This window comes from Triticum dicoccoides, chromosome 3B (genome assembly GCF_002162155.2).
Source record: "Triticum dicoccoides isolate Atlit2015 ecotype Zavitan chromosome 3B, WEW_v2.0, whole genome shotgun sequence".
In the NCBI taxonomy this organism is placed as follows: Eukaryota; Viridiplantae; Streptophyta; class Magnoliopsida; order Poales; family Poaceae; genus Triticum; species Triticum dicoccoides.
Genome location: NC_041385.1, coordinates 849,593,620 through 849,608,537, shown reverse-complemented (window position 1 = coordinate 849,608,537; position 14,918 = coordinate 849,593,620). Strand labels below are relative to the sequence as shown.

The 14,918-nt window shown below is 42.3% G+C and overlaps 1 protein-coding gene across 2 annotated transcripts; it reads right to left on the bottom strand.

Moving 5' to 3' along the window:
* Nucleotides 1-1,735: 1,735 nt before the first annotated feature.
* Nucleotides 1,736-11,585, bottom strand: LOC119278914 (villin-3-like). 2 transcript variants are annotated; one of them, XM_037560292.1, is made up of 23 exons: nt 11,402-11,585; nt 9,557-9,678; nt 9,128-9,227; nt 8,740-8,808; nt 8,405-8,647; nt 8,113-8,290; nt 7,897-8,029; nt 7,603-7,765; nt 7,163-7,310; nt 6,963-7,063; nt 6,635-6,790; nt 6,180-6,248; nt 6,027-6,095; nt 5,779-5,916; nt 5,511-5,639; nt 4,439-4,586; nt 4,304-4,314; nt 4,080-4,220; nt 3,864-3,989; nt 3,707-3,772; nt 2,901-3,219; nt 2,582-2,814; nt 1,736-2,488 (listed from the first exon to the last, which is right to left on the bottom strand). In XM_037560292.1, the coding sequence occupies exons 2-23, from the start codon at nt 9,610-9,612 to the stop codon at nt 2,375-2,377; spliced, it is 2,910 nt and encodes a 969-aa protein (XP_037416189.1). In that variant the 5' UTR covers nt 9,613-9,678; nt 11,402-11,585; the 3' UTR covers nt 1,736-2,374. The 2 variants fall into 2 exon arrangements, with proteins under 2 accessions (XP_037416189.1, XP_037416188.1); XM_037560291.1 differs by lacking the exon at nt 11,402-11,585 and adding an exon at nt 11,152-11,334.
* Nucleotides 11,586-14,918: the final 3,333 nt, after the last annotated feature.

Below are 14,918 nucleotides of genomic sequence, written 5' to 3'. Positions count from 1 at the left end.
TTCTTTCCTGATGTGCTCACGACGAGTGATTGACTGGGTTTCTCTGTTTGGACCACTACTACTTGTCCTTTTTTTGTTTCTTCTCAGTTTCACAATTTTCTGTTTTGATTCTTTTCCCTTTTTGTTTCCTTTTTCTTTTTATTTGCCTATTAGTTTTTTCGTTTTCCCCTTAACGGTTTTCATAGGTTTTTTAAGTTTTTTTTAATCATCTCTTCAAATAGATGTCAGACTTTTTAAATAAAAGTTTAATCTTTTTGTATGCACGTCGAACATATTTTTTATACACGTTCAACATTTTATCCGAATACATGTTCAACGTCTTTTAGAGCACACTGACATATTTTATATACATGTTGAACATTTTCCTGAATATATGTTGACGATTTATCAAATGCACATTGAACATTTTTTTCACATACATAGTGAACATTTTTTTCAAAATATATGAAACATTTTCATAAATTCCATGCACAGTTTTTAAAAATATACAAAACATTTTTAAGTGTTACAATCTATTTTAAATGACAAACTTTTTTAATGATGCGCATTTTTGCGAAATTATGGAACAAAATTCTAGATTCTATATACATTTTTTAAAAAAATTCATTAACATATTTTTTGAAATGTGTCAAAAAAAATAAAATTTAATGAACAATTTTTTGAATGATATGAACAAAAGTGAGCCGCCTTCTCCCTTTTTAGAACAGTGCATCGCTAGCAATTCATTTTTAGAGTAAATGAGTTGTTAGCCTTTTAGAAGAAATACGTTGTTAGCCTTTTGTTCTTCAGACATATTTCCTTTATTTTTATTTACTCCGCATATGAGTTAAACTTCAAAAACAATCTAAACTTTTGTAATAAAAATATGTATGGCACGAAAATATATTGAATGATGATTCTAGTGGTATTGACTTGATATTGTGGATGTTAAAAGAATTGTATAAACTTAGTCAAACTTTAGAAAGTTTGACGGAGACAAAGGTAATATGTGAACTAAATAAAAACAGAGAAAGTATTACATACATCTTTTTTTCCTTTTTTTTTTGGAATAGCATAGTAGGTAGCAAGAGTTGGATATCCGAGTGGGTAGCTAGCTTTTCTTTGGACAAATTCGTAAGCTTTATTAAGACTTCACAACGTTTACAGACCGAAGAAAAGACCTCCGGGTTAGCTTAACCAAACATGGCGACCAACCCCTAGAGTAGATGATGAGCAGGACGAAAACAGAATCTACATGCCTCACATATCACATTTGTGGGAGTAGCATTTCTGAAATCTGTGATACCTTAGCAAAGAGAATATATGGTGCACCTGTGCTACCAGTGAACCAAACTTACGTTGCATATTTCTAAATATTCAAAAATCTTGAAAACAATTTACCACATTCCCACAACATAAATGTAGATTGTCACAAAATTTCAAGTCAAAATCAACACTGAAGAGTATATAATGTAAGTTGGGCTTTTGATGTGGGCCATTATCACATTGATTTCAAATTTGTATTTTTTTTTATCTTAAGAACTCTTTTGTGATAATATACATTGATGTTGTGTCAATGTGCTAGATTTTTTGAAATGTTTTATGCCATCCAGTGTGCCGGTAGCACAAGTGTGGGTGCACCGGATACATTCCCTACGTTAGCAAGCGCAAGACCTCACCATATCTGGTATGCTAGATCTTTTTTATGTATAACCAAAATTATGGTCGGTCTGCAGATACAAACCGTGGAATCTAATTACAAAATCTGCACGCAGGAATCAACTTAAGAGAACAAAGTCATAGTGTAAATCTGATTACAAAATTTGCACGCAGGAACGACTAATTACCACTTAAAATATCAAATTTCGAGGGCAAGACGCCTTCTTCCGTTCGTCGCCTGGGTATTCCGACAAAAGGGGATCTCGCCCCGGCACATCCCATCACCTAACTTCTTACACCATATACGTAACATTATTTGTGTCAGGAAACCATACACAGCATGAAAGAATGAAACAAATGGTGAGGTTTCAAGTGGGCGACGAAAAAGCGTTGCAAGCTCACAACCAAACCGGTGACCTTGGAAAGGAAAGAATTAGGGGTGTGTGAGCAGACCGCCAATGCAGCGACCCGACACACGACATGGAGAATTCGTCAGTGGACAACACACAATTCGGGGGCATGGGCGGCTCAAAACTCACTGCTCCAGCCCCTCCGACGCCTACCGAGGGTCCCCTTGACCCAGATAGGCTTACACTTACCGATGTCTCTTCTTAACATTGCGACGAGTGCGAGAGAGATCTTCGTGTTTGAGATTTGCCTTTGAAAACCAATCTCAACGTCCTTGCTTTCACCAACAGGCAAGACATAACTAGTGCATATTTGACAGCATAACATTTTAAAAGAGCTGAAGAGCGATCTTGAGCCTATTCTGCTTCCACTTTGGTAGCTTTGCAAAAGCCTCCTTTGTCATGCCAAACTTCTCCCTGAACTCTGCCGAAGATAGATACGTCTGCAGATAAATGTGTCAGTGCGGTAGTGTTAGACTGTTAGGTTTTGGAGGAGGCTTGTAGATGATTGAGTCAGAAGAACAGCAGCAGCATACCTCACGCCTGGTACTATCAATGTCTGTGACAGGATTGCTTGAAGATGTCCTCAAGCGATCATACGGATATGTAGGAAGCCCTTCCTCGTCTTCGGGCTGATCCTCCTTTACATCTTCCTGTATTGTCGGAGTCACAGTTTGCCCATCCTTCGTGGCAGGGGTACTTTCCTTGGCATCTTCCTCTGGCTTGGGTTTGCTTGCTTCAGATTGTGGTTTCTTTACCTCAGGACTCGCTTGACATCAAAAGAACATAGCAGGTAAGAGAATTGTGTTTGCGACGTAGGAATGTATCTACTACTTGCTGAGGATGTTAGCGTACCTTTAATTGACTTTGGTATCAGAGTTTGTCTAGGCCGCTCGAAAGAAGCAGACATTGCGGCGATCGAGGCAGCTCTCTGGGGTGGCTTTACAGGATCAGGGGAGGAAGACTTCGAAAATGATTTTCTTGCAACTGGTGGAGGGGTTGATAGATTTCGGGCATTTGAATTCTCAAAGGTGGCAGCCAATGCATTGAATGCCGGTGACCTTCCTCTAACTCTTACACGATCAGGGCTGAAAGACGTACTTCTACGCTGAGATTTATCAGGCACACTTGATCTTCCAGTGTGCGATGATGTTGTTGTTCTTCTTTTAGGTTTCTGCAAATTATATAACCGAGAGTTAACCTTACTCCAAGAGAAAAAATATTTGGCTATTGAGCTGATGAAAATGCATGCATTTGCCACCCGATAAGGCCAATCAGTCACCTAGTATGTTTATAGACAATACAAAATGTCCATTAAACGCTCAAATTTTACATCTGAAGATAGCATTTTTATCCGGGCATCTTTGTGGGTTTGATACAAAAAAATTATAAATAACTAGCAAATGATAGACACTCAAACATGCATGACCAATGGCATCATGAGGTTATTTCAATGAGTTGTAACTAATGAGTACCACCAGTCAATATCCTTGCCTTACTAATGTACCAATGGGGAATGCTGCAATAACTTGGGAGAAATATACGACAGCTATGCTGGACATGCAGATGCAGCCAAGCTAGCCTTTGTTCACAACCACCTAACATACCGGTTGAGAGACACTTTAGGAGGTTAAATAAAATCAGAAGGTACGGAATCTTACATCTCTTCTTGGTTTTATTCCATCCTTCAATATAGACAGCCTCCTTTCAAATGAGTTGCCATGCATCTGAGACGATTTATAAGACAAAACACAACGAGGTTAGCTCCTGAAGTTACATGGAAGAGAAAACACACAAACCTACAAGGAAAAGGCTTACGGCTGTTTTTGCAGAATCCCAAGTGAAGAACCTGGTGAAAAATTGGGGCTCACTTCCTTCATTGATGACATAAAGTGGTGTTTCTCGTGATAAGTTTTCCATTGGAATGTCAAGTTCTAGAAATTTCTGGCAGAAAAGTAAGTTTTATGAATCCAACATAAACTAAAAAAAGGAATTTGCTTTCTCCACACAGAAAACCATGAAATTATCACATACCTCTCCAATGCTCAAAGCTTGTGCACGTATTTTTGTGTCCACATTTTGTCCAACCCATATAAAGACACATGAATGACAGTCCAAAATAAATATGTCTTCCGTCATCATATCATCTTGTGTGAAGTTGAATATCTCTCTAACCTGCAATATCAGGCGACCGCCATTAAATTTCATCACATTATCTTATTTTCGTCAAAGTACATATGTACTTTAGAATTGCTCACCTTAAGCACCCCTTCATTAGCCCAATGTACGCCACAGAGAATACCGATTCAAAAGGAAAACACAGATAAGCACATTACATACTGAATGATAATGAAGACAAATGGATGCGAGAAATTTTATAAACTCTTTCTTACCTTTCAAAAAAGTACAACAAAATAAATGAGCATCACTTTCTGGATCTCTTGCAATCTTCTGGCTGGAGTACTCAGATTTTATTCCAAGTATCTTCCAGAACTGATCATATTCTGATCCTTCCTTGAGCATTCTGGACTGGAGATTTGGCTGCACATAATATTTTGGATGAGAAGGATGGGAATAATCGAAGTTTTGGTATATTGATAGAGCAGAGCAATCAGAACTGAAACCATGCTAGCATAAAGTACAAACATACAGTACCACAACAACATGCATCTAAGGTGATACTGAAGTTGGCCAGATATGACTAGGAAGCACATATGTCAGATGGCAAATATTTACTGCAATAACTACATAAAAATTGTGGAAAAAGCACCAGCAAAATCAGAAAACATAATTTATGTTTTATGAATATGTAAATCACACTGTACTCCCTCCGTTTCTTTTTACTCTGCATATTAGGTTTGTCTGAAGTCAACCTCCAAAGTTTGACCAAGTTTACACAAAATATTATTAACATTCACAATGCAAAATATATATAATTATATCCATCATGAAACATATTTTCATATTATATTTATTTGGTATTGTAGACGTTGATATTTTTTAATATAAGTTTGTTCAAACTTTACTAAGTTTGACTTCTGACAAATCTAATACGCTGAGTAAGTAGAAACTTAGGGAGTACTCCCTCCGTCCGAAAATACTTATCATCAAAATGGATAAAAAGAGATGTATCTAGGACTAAAATACATCTAGATACATCCCCTTTTATCCATTTTGATGACAAGTATTTCCGGACTGTGGTAGTACAAGATAGTCATGTACCAAAGAAACAAGAAAATATGAATAAGTTTAACATGACATAGATGACTATAGTATCCATATTATTTGGAAAAATGTTTAATCGCACTGATGATCATGAACACTTAAGTTATGTACGGTTGACAAATAAAAAAAACTGTCATATTGAATATAAGTCAATCAAGTTGATGTGGCAACAGCTACATGAACGATCAAATGCATTTGCATGAAATGATTATATTGAAGGGCATTTCTCATAAGTCATACCTTGATCACATCTAGTTGCCTCTCAGCGAGCTCTTGGTCCATTGACGAGCTTAGGTTCCCAATCCACGTAAACACCGTATCTCCATCATGCAGTATGTAACAGTACGAAGAGTTCAGAGATGGTGCCACCTGGTAAGAAAAACCATATCATAGTTAAACATGTACAAATATGGGCTAAAAAAGTGGTCTAGCATTAGTTACAAAAAGAAGTGGTCATAGCATAAACATAATGCCCTGTGCAGTGAAAATAGATCGAAACAGAAAGTACCGCATCAACTTGAATTGCTTGCATATTATCTGGTCCTGAACCTTGAACCCGGAACAGTGCAACCCCATTTTCTGAATATGAATCATCTTGAATGCCATTTTCCGAGACGAACTTCTTATACCCAGTACTAGCACCACCCTGTGTTATTGAGTTTTTTCCAAAAGAAGTGTAAATGTGTGCACCAGAATGATATGTCTGGCAAAAGGTAGCACAGTGAAGCTTAACCAAACAAATTAGTGAAGGCTGACCTTGAATATAACCAAATTCTGAAATATTGGGAAAAACTCAATGGGCTCCTTTCCTTCATAAAGGCGAACCTGTGATAACCAGATTATTGAGATCGAGAGTCAAGCAAGATTTTACGGATCTTTATGTCTCAAACAAAGCTGATTTTTATTTACCAGAACTGCCTGGAATTTTAGAGACTCAACCATCTTATTAGCAAGTGAAGTGGCTGCAGCCCTCTCCTCCTGTCCTCACCAAGACAAAACATGTGTTTAGATAATTATTCACCAGCTTTAGAGCTTGAGAATACAAATGTGGCACCCCCATATTCTCATTACAAAAGAATGCTAAATACATTTGCACTTAAAATAGCACGAGGCATCATCGATACAGTACTGGTTTGCACAGCATGGCGAAAATATATCCAAATTCGCAAAGGACAGAGTGATTGCTGTCATAAATCTAGTAGATTATGCTCTACTGTTCAAAGAGAAAACAAACCCGGGAGGCAAGATAAGTCACTATTCACTGATTCCTCTTAATCAGTCATCTATCTAGTAAATTTGGGTGACTGTTAAGCATACTGTTCAGGAACATGCTACGACAGAAGATAGTAAATGTTAAAGATTACCTCAATACTCTTTTTTCCAAACCAAGTACCAACAAGACATTCCTCCCCATCATCACCAGGGTAGCTATATTGGAAGATATAGCAATCTCCACTGTAGAATTTGCATTGTTCAGAGAATGAAAGGAAAGTCTTTTCACTGTCATTTACGCGCCAAACCTGTAAGACTTAGTCAACTTCAATTATGTATGTCGAAATGAAATTTTAGCAACAATCTTGTTCCATGGTACAAGTGTTTTTCTCACAACAGTTCAACAAACAAGAATGCGACAGCAATAACTGTTTTGGGTCTGGTTGCAAAACCATTAGCAAAAAAGGAAATTCAACTGACCTGCAAGTTCCCTGTGCAGTCAATCTGAGGTAGAGGCTCTTCCTTCACAGGAGCAGATTTTGCTACAGCTTTAACATTAAATCCTTGGCGTTTAAGAAGGGCTACAAAAGGAAATTGATGTGTCGACAAGTTTTAATAGTGATAAGAAAAATAAACAATAATAACCGTGACTAATAACAAAAATAACCATCAATGCTAACCTGCAACTTTTCCTCTGCTCTCATCTGACACAACTGCCTCAGCTTTCTTGGGCCATTTATTAAACTTTGATCGGAATATAACCGTCTCAAATCCTTCCATGAGACGAATAATGTGCGATTTTGGTCGATCTCCTTCACGAAGTAATTCCTACAGAAGTGACAATACACCATCATGGAAAAGTGGATACTTGCCAACGCAAAAATCAAATTACAAATGGGCCTAACCAAAGCAATACGCCGCCACAGTTCCAGAAACAAAATGTTTGGTACATCAGCATAGTGATGGCATGTCTATCTTTTCTTAAGTTGTGGTAACCAATTAATAATGGCTATGAACCAGAATTTCTGAATAATGTATGGCAAGACATTAATTTGAGCTTGTAAATTATAATCAACCATCAAAATCGTCCTGTTCAGAAGCAGAAAGGAGAAAATGTTACCTCAGCTGCCAATCCTGCTTGTTTCCGATCTTCGAGCGCTGTTTCTCTGCCCATCCAGACATAAATTTCAGATCCGCAATCCAGAAGGTAGCATTTTGTTGAGTCTAGCAGCGCTTTTGTTAGAATTTCACAATCCACAGAAACTGTTTGGCCCTTGTTGACCCTGAAAATATCAAAGAATAGAATATTGTATCAGAAGGGAAAACAGATACACAACAGAACCACGTGTTTAGAAGAGAGTGCATTGAGTAGAAGAAATGAGATTTCTGGGATTTATTTCCAGTGATATATTACCAGAGCAGCTTTGGAGGGAAAGCAGTATCTTTTCCATTAGGCTCAGAAAAGGTCTTTCGGGGAAGAGGAGCAAATCCCCCAAAGAGACCCCAGAATTCACCAGCATCAGCGTCTGCCATCAACTTTCCATCCTCTGTTTGAAAGAGTAAATTATAATCCTGGAAGAAAAAAATTACTTTGTACATTTAAGAAGTGTTTTTTGAAGAGTGAACTTACCAACTGCAGCTACATCACATTTTCCTTCATGGTTGGTGTCTTTGAGATATTGCACAACCTCAAGGGCTTTAGCCCTCTCCTGAATACTAGAATTCGATCCATTGAATTGGAATATCTTGGACTTTGTATCTAAAATAAATATGTCATCATGGTTGAGTGATGATCTTGCAAAAGGAACCTGTTGAGGAAAAGCGCAATGTGACATACATATTTGGTAGTCATCACCATTAAAGAACAGAGTGACAAATACATGCAGAAAAAAACTACAGGGAACACAGAAAAAAGTATCCACCTCTTTGACATGGACTGTATGCTTTCCTCTGCAGACAAATAATCGTGTTACATGCTCCCGTTCATTGATTTCAGTGTGCCTGAAACCAGATGCAATCCCACCTTCCTCTGGTATAATACAGGGTTTAAAGTAGGAAAGAAATTTCTCAGTCTCATTTCCCTGTACTTCACGGTATTGAACACCACGTCCGCCAAGAGCAACATCCAATTCCACAGTCTTGATTGCAGCTGTACCAGATTCATCCTGTTCATTAATTAAAATGCAACAAATAAGTTTGCTATTTCATTAGCTAGGGTATCGACAAAAGGATGAAAGCTTAAAAGTTAATAGCATACCTGACTGGTATCTTTACCAAGCCAATAATGGATATCATGCTGAAAAGAACCATTTTTACGGGCAGTTGTCTGTTCCAATGGCAATGACAAAATAATTATTAGTCTTAATCAACATCATTACGCTGATGACATTAGCATCAACATTATTATGTTGCATACATAATATGCAGAAATAAATAAAAATAGAAAGGGAAATAATTCCTTCAAGTATAAAGGAAAGCATCATTATGGTAAGAAAAGATGCAGGATAAATCGATATTTAGTAAGGTTACAAGTTTATAAAAATGAAGGGATGAGACCAGTTGAATTGCTGACATCAAACAGCTCTGAACAACAGAACTAATCATGGACTTGGGCGAGCCTATAATTTGAGAAGGAGTGGTAGTACCTTTAGTATTATGTAGGAATCTCCTGCGAAAAACTTTCCATGTGATTCTCTGGGAACAGGAACGGCTTGCAACTTCTCAATCCGCCATATTTCCAGTCCACTGAGGGTTGTTAAGAATAACTATGCAGAGACAACCTATATGTAAGCAATTCAACACAATGCTGGCCTAACACATTCTTTCAGTGCACAATGCTGGCCTAACACATTCTTTCAGTGCAATATTTTCTCGCAGACTTTCATTCATCAAATGTGAAGCTGACCTATGTGTACTAAACATTCCCTGCTGGGTATGCATCGGTAATTTAAAGCTATTGCGCATGACAGTAATGATAGATGGAGATATATGACATTCATAGGATAGAACGATATGGTAAAGATAAGTGAACATGACAATGTAAGCTGGTGGCAAAATAGGCAACTGAAGGATACTCTTTTTGACCAGCCCCTTGAAAAGCAGGATCTACATCCCTCATTGAAATCGCCATAGTACCCCTGGATCTCGGCGGACTAGTCTTTGCTGACTTTTGCTTCAAGAGCGAAGAGAAGGTGTGCTGAAAACAGAAATTCATAAATAACTTAGATAGAAATTCCATTTGCAACAACAAAAGATTTACAGCTCCAGGCAAGATCATTTACAAAAAATTTGCAGAAGAATATCCATAAAGAATGTAAACTGCATTTTCTTATATATTACTAGCTAGTAAAATAACCCAGATGAGGCAGACAACAGATGAATGGAAAAACATACAATTGTTTCCTACTCAGTCTCAGTCAAAGTTCGACAAGGGGCAAAACAGTTGTTTTGGCTGTGCCAGGAGATAGTCGGCTCAGGGGCTTTTTGGTGGAGACAAATAAGCGTGAGCGGGCGCTCCAAAGTAAAGGGCCAAACACCACAGTAAACCAAGAGAAACAGAGCACCAAAAGCTTGAGATAATGGGGGCGGGCGGGCGGGCAGCAGTCCAGAAGCCATCCTTGGGTATATATAATCAAATGCTTGGCAATTGCTAAACATCAGGCCTGCTCCAATATCAGGAGTTGGCAATCGCTAAGCTTCAGGCCAGCTCCAATGCATCTCCTGAGATGAAGCAGGTACCGTACAATCAGATCCAACGTCAACCGACTTGAAGCATACGCCAAGAGATGCTCTGATATCCAATTGCTAAAATTCACTGAATTATTCCGGACAGAAGTGGGCATCCTTGGCAGTGTGTCTGTAACACACACAGACAAGATGTGAACGCATCTCCGGTGTTCAATGAAGCTGCCTCAATCCAACTCCGCGCCCGCCCAACCAGTGGCAAGCAACAACATGCAAGCATGCTCCCATTGGACTCCGCACATGGACACCGTCGGAAACCCGCTCACTATCTAGACTCGAGCGCCGAGAAAGTCGACCCTGCCAGGTTGTGGATATCCTTGCGCTGAACCCGGAAGGTATGTCCATTCCAGAGGCCGGATTTGAGCAGAACGAAGAAAAGTCAAACCAAGCAACGCGTCGTCGCCGTCTGTGCAACTCCAAGGTAAAATCCCGGTAGATACGAAATGGGAACCACGGCGTGCGTGATGTGGGTGGAAGCTCGTGAGCACAGACGGAATCCTCCTGACGGAGCCAGCTCTGCTCCGTGCGCAGCCCTGAGTTCCAGACGGGCAAGCCAGATGGATAATGAGCGGAATCTGCGCGCCGGACGAACAGGGGCAGCGGATCTGGACCGGAAAGTGCGGATCGGGGGATCGATCCAGGCCGGTGGGGTTTAAGAGAGTGCGGCCTAGCCCATTGCGGGCGGCAGAGCAGCAGGAGCGCGGCGCCGCGGCGTGGACGAGGGGGCGGCAACGGCGGGGTGGCGGGATGGAGGGGGCGGCGGAGCGGCGGCGGAGTGGCAGAGGGGAGAGGGGGGAGAGATTCGGAGCGGGGCGGGGGTGGCAGATCAGGGAGGACCCCGGCCGACCTCGTTGACACGGCAAATCAGGGGAGGGGATCGGCGCCCCGGCCGTAGAGACGGACGGGCGGACAGACGCGCACGTACCTTGCTGGCGGGCCCCGGCGCGGCGGCGGCCATGGCAGCCCAGATCGGCAGGCGGCGCAGCAGCAGCAGCGGCGGCGGCAGCAAGCAAGCTCCCCGCAAAGGCCGGGCGCGGCGAGAGAGATCGAGCAGGCAGGCAGAGGTTAACAACCCCGCACCCGGCGCTGAACAAACCAAAAACAAATCTCGCCCCCCATTTTCGACTGGGCTATAAAAAAGGGGATCAGCTAGAGAAGGGGGGATTTGGTCGCACCTGGGGAGGGGCCGGTGGTGGTGGTGGAGTCGTGGTGCGGAGCTGCGGTTGCTGTCGCTGACCGGCGCTTGGTCGGTCGGGCTCGGGCTCGGGCCGGGTTTACCCCGTCAATCATCCGCCCATGGGCAGCGAGTGAGGGGGAGAGGGGTCGGTGGCGAGTTACTGGGGGAGCCGGGGAGGGGAGGGGCGAGGCGGGGGCGTGCGAGCCACTACGGAGGAGGACGGGGAGGGGGGAGGACGACGACGAGGTGGAGTCTGCGCTGTAACGTGGTTTTGTTTGGGAGGAAGAAGAAAACAAAGAATGAAATCAATCAGACGGCCGCGGCGCCGCTATGGTTGTGTATTGCTTGTCGTGTGGGCTTTTGGTTGCTGATGCGATACATGGAACGGTGTGGAATAGAGGGAGGAGTTGGTGGAAAAGGGCTTGCCAAAGTGAAAGAAAAGGGGTTGTTGGAATTTTGGGAGTGGGGGGAGAAGGTATGTTTTTCGTAACAAAAAGGGTTTCAACCAATTTGGTTAAAATTGTCCGGATCCGCCTTCCTGCGGCATGTGCCGGCGTGGCATAGCGTCGGAGACGGTCGGTCCGGCATGAGAACGATGGCGATTGTCGGCTGTTGTGTCGTGGGCTCGCATGGCGCCGAGACACGGTGATGGTCAATGTGCATTAGTATATGCGCGACTACTCGCTGGTATGGCTGGCGGGAAAACACGGTGATCGTCGGCGGGCATCAGTATGCGTGCGGCTAACCATTACACACGCGGTTGGCATGGAGCCCCCAACCACATCGACGGCCAGTACCTTTATGGTCCGTTATGCGGTTAGTAAGGCGGCAATTTAAAACTAGTGCGATCACTGATGTCATAATTTAGGGACAACATTGCTGATACATGAAGGACGGTTGGACTCCTGACGACTGAACACCTGGACACGACATCCACAACTATGTGGTTAATGGCGTGAAATCTAGTCTAACCTTGTTTGGTAACCATTGAAACTTTTGGAGCGGTACCTATCCATCAAAATAATGAAAAATAAAAAACACCATTCACAGTCACCTTCCTTCGGCATAGGTATAGATGTGGTGTTAAATTGGATCAGTTTCAACTTGATCCATTGTCTCTGCTATTATTATTTTGTAAACAAATATTTGACGATCTCAAATATTTTAAATGCGCTATGAAATCTTCAACCACGTTTTTCATTCATGTAAGGATTACCCATGATAGGTGGGTTTATAATTACATTGTAGAGCTAACACCTTGAAGAGATATATAAGAGCATCTCCAAAGAGGACCTTCAAGCAGCCCGCAACTGCTCGAAACACATGGTCCGGGGTGTTTTACTATTCCGCGTGGCTCTGTATCCGTCTGCTGGCCCGTCTGGACGACCTTTTTCCCACAAACCGAAAGCAAACTATGGGGCTTTGAGGGAGTCCGGACTACGGACACTAGGACTCCGACACCCTCGGCCCACCCAATGTTGGAAATATGCCCTAGAGGCAATAATAAAATGGTTATTATTGTATTTCCTTGTTCATGATAATTGTCTATTATTCATGCTATAATTGTATTGACCGGAAACCGTAATACATGTGTGAATACATAGACCACAACATGTTCCTAGTGAGCCTCTAGTTGACTAGCTCGTTGATCAACAGATGGTCATGGTTCCCTGACCATGGACATTGGATGTCATTGATAACGGGATCACATCATTAGGAGAATGATGTGATGGACAAGACCCAATCCTAAGCATAGCACAAGATTGTGTAGTTCGTTTGCTAAAAGCTTTTCTAATGTCAAGTATCATTTTCTTAGACCATGTGAGAAGTTCAATATGGACCAGTCCAAGAAGGGGTTCTTGCCTGTGTTGCAAGGTGTGAAATTGAGCTCAGATCAATCCCCGACCACGGCAGAAGATAAAGAAAAGATGAGTGTCATCCCCTATGCCTCGGCCATAGGGTCTATTATGTATGCCATGTTGTGTACCAGACCTGATGTAAACCTTGCCGTAAGTTTGGTTGCAAGACACCAAAGTAATCCCGGCATGGAACACTGGACAGCGGTCAAGAATATCCTGAAGTACCTGAAAAGGACTAAGGATATGTTTCTCGTTTATGGAGGTGACGAAGAGCTCGTCGTAAAGGGTTACGTCGATGCTAGCTTCGACACAGATCTGGATGACTCTGAGTCACAAACCGAATACGTGTATATTTTGAATGGTGGGGCAGTAAGCTGGTGCAGCAGCAAGCAGAGCATCGTGGCGGGATCTACATGTGAAGCGGAATACATGGCAGCCTCGGAGGCAGCGCATGAAGCAATCTGGATGAAGGAGTTCATGTTGGAAATATGCCCTAGAAGCAATAATAAAATGGTTATTATTATATTTTTTTGTTCATGATAATTGTCTGTTATTCATGCTATAATTGTGTTGTCCGGAAATCGTAATACACGTGTGAATACATAGACAACAACATGTCCCTAGTAAGCCTCTAGTTGACTAGCTCGTTGATCAACAGATAGTCATGGTTTCCTGACTATGGACATTGGATGTCATTGATAACGGGATCACATCATTAGGAGAATGATGTGATGGACAAGACCCAATACTAAGCATAGCACAAAGATCGTGTAGTTCGTTTCGCTAGAGTTTTTCCAAATGTCAAGTATCATTTCCTTAGACCATGAGATTGTGCAACTCCCGGATACCGTAGGAGTGCTTTGGGTGTGCCAAACGTCACAACGTAACTGGGTGACTATAAAGGTGCACTACGGGTATCTCCGAAAGTGTCTGTTGGGTTGGCACGAATCGAGACTGGGATTTGTCACTCCGTATGATGGAGAGGTATCTCTGGGCCCACTCGGTAATGCATCATCATAATGAGCTCAATGTGACCAAGTGTCTGGTCACGGGATCATGCATTACGGTACGAGTAAAGTGACTTGCCGGTAACGAGATTGAACGAGGTATTAGGATACCGACGATCGAGTCTCGGGCAAGTAACGTACCGATTGACAAAGGGAATTGTATACCGGATTCATTGAATCCTCGACATCGTGGTTCATCCGATGAGATCATCGAGGAGTATGTGGGAGCCAACATGGGTATCCAGATCCCGCTGTTGGTTATTGACCGGAGAGGCGTCTCGGTCATGTCTGCATATCTCCCGAACCCGTAGGGTCTACACACTTAATGTTCGGTGACGCTAGGGTTGTAGAGATATGAGTATGTAGTAACCCGAAAGTTGTTCGGAGTACCGGATGAGATCCCGGACGTCACGAGGAGTTCCGGAATGGTCCGGAGGTGAAGAATTATATATAGGAAGTTAGGTTTCGGCCATTGGGAAAGTTTCGGGGGTCACCGGTATTGTACCGGGACCATCGGAAGGGTCCCGGGGGTCCACCGAGTGGGGCCACCTATTCCGGAGGACCCCATGGGCTGAAGTGGCGTGGGAACCAGACTCTGGTGGGCTGGTGCGCCCCACCCAAGGGCCCAAGGCGCCTAGGGTTGGAAATC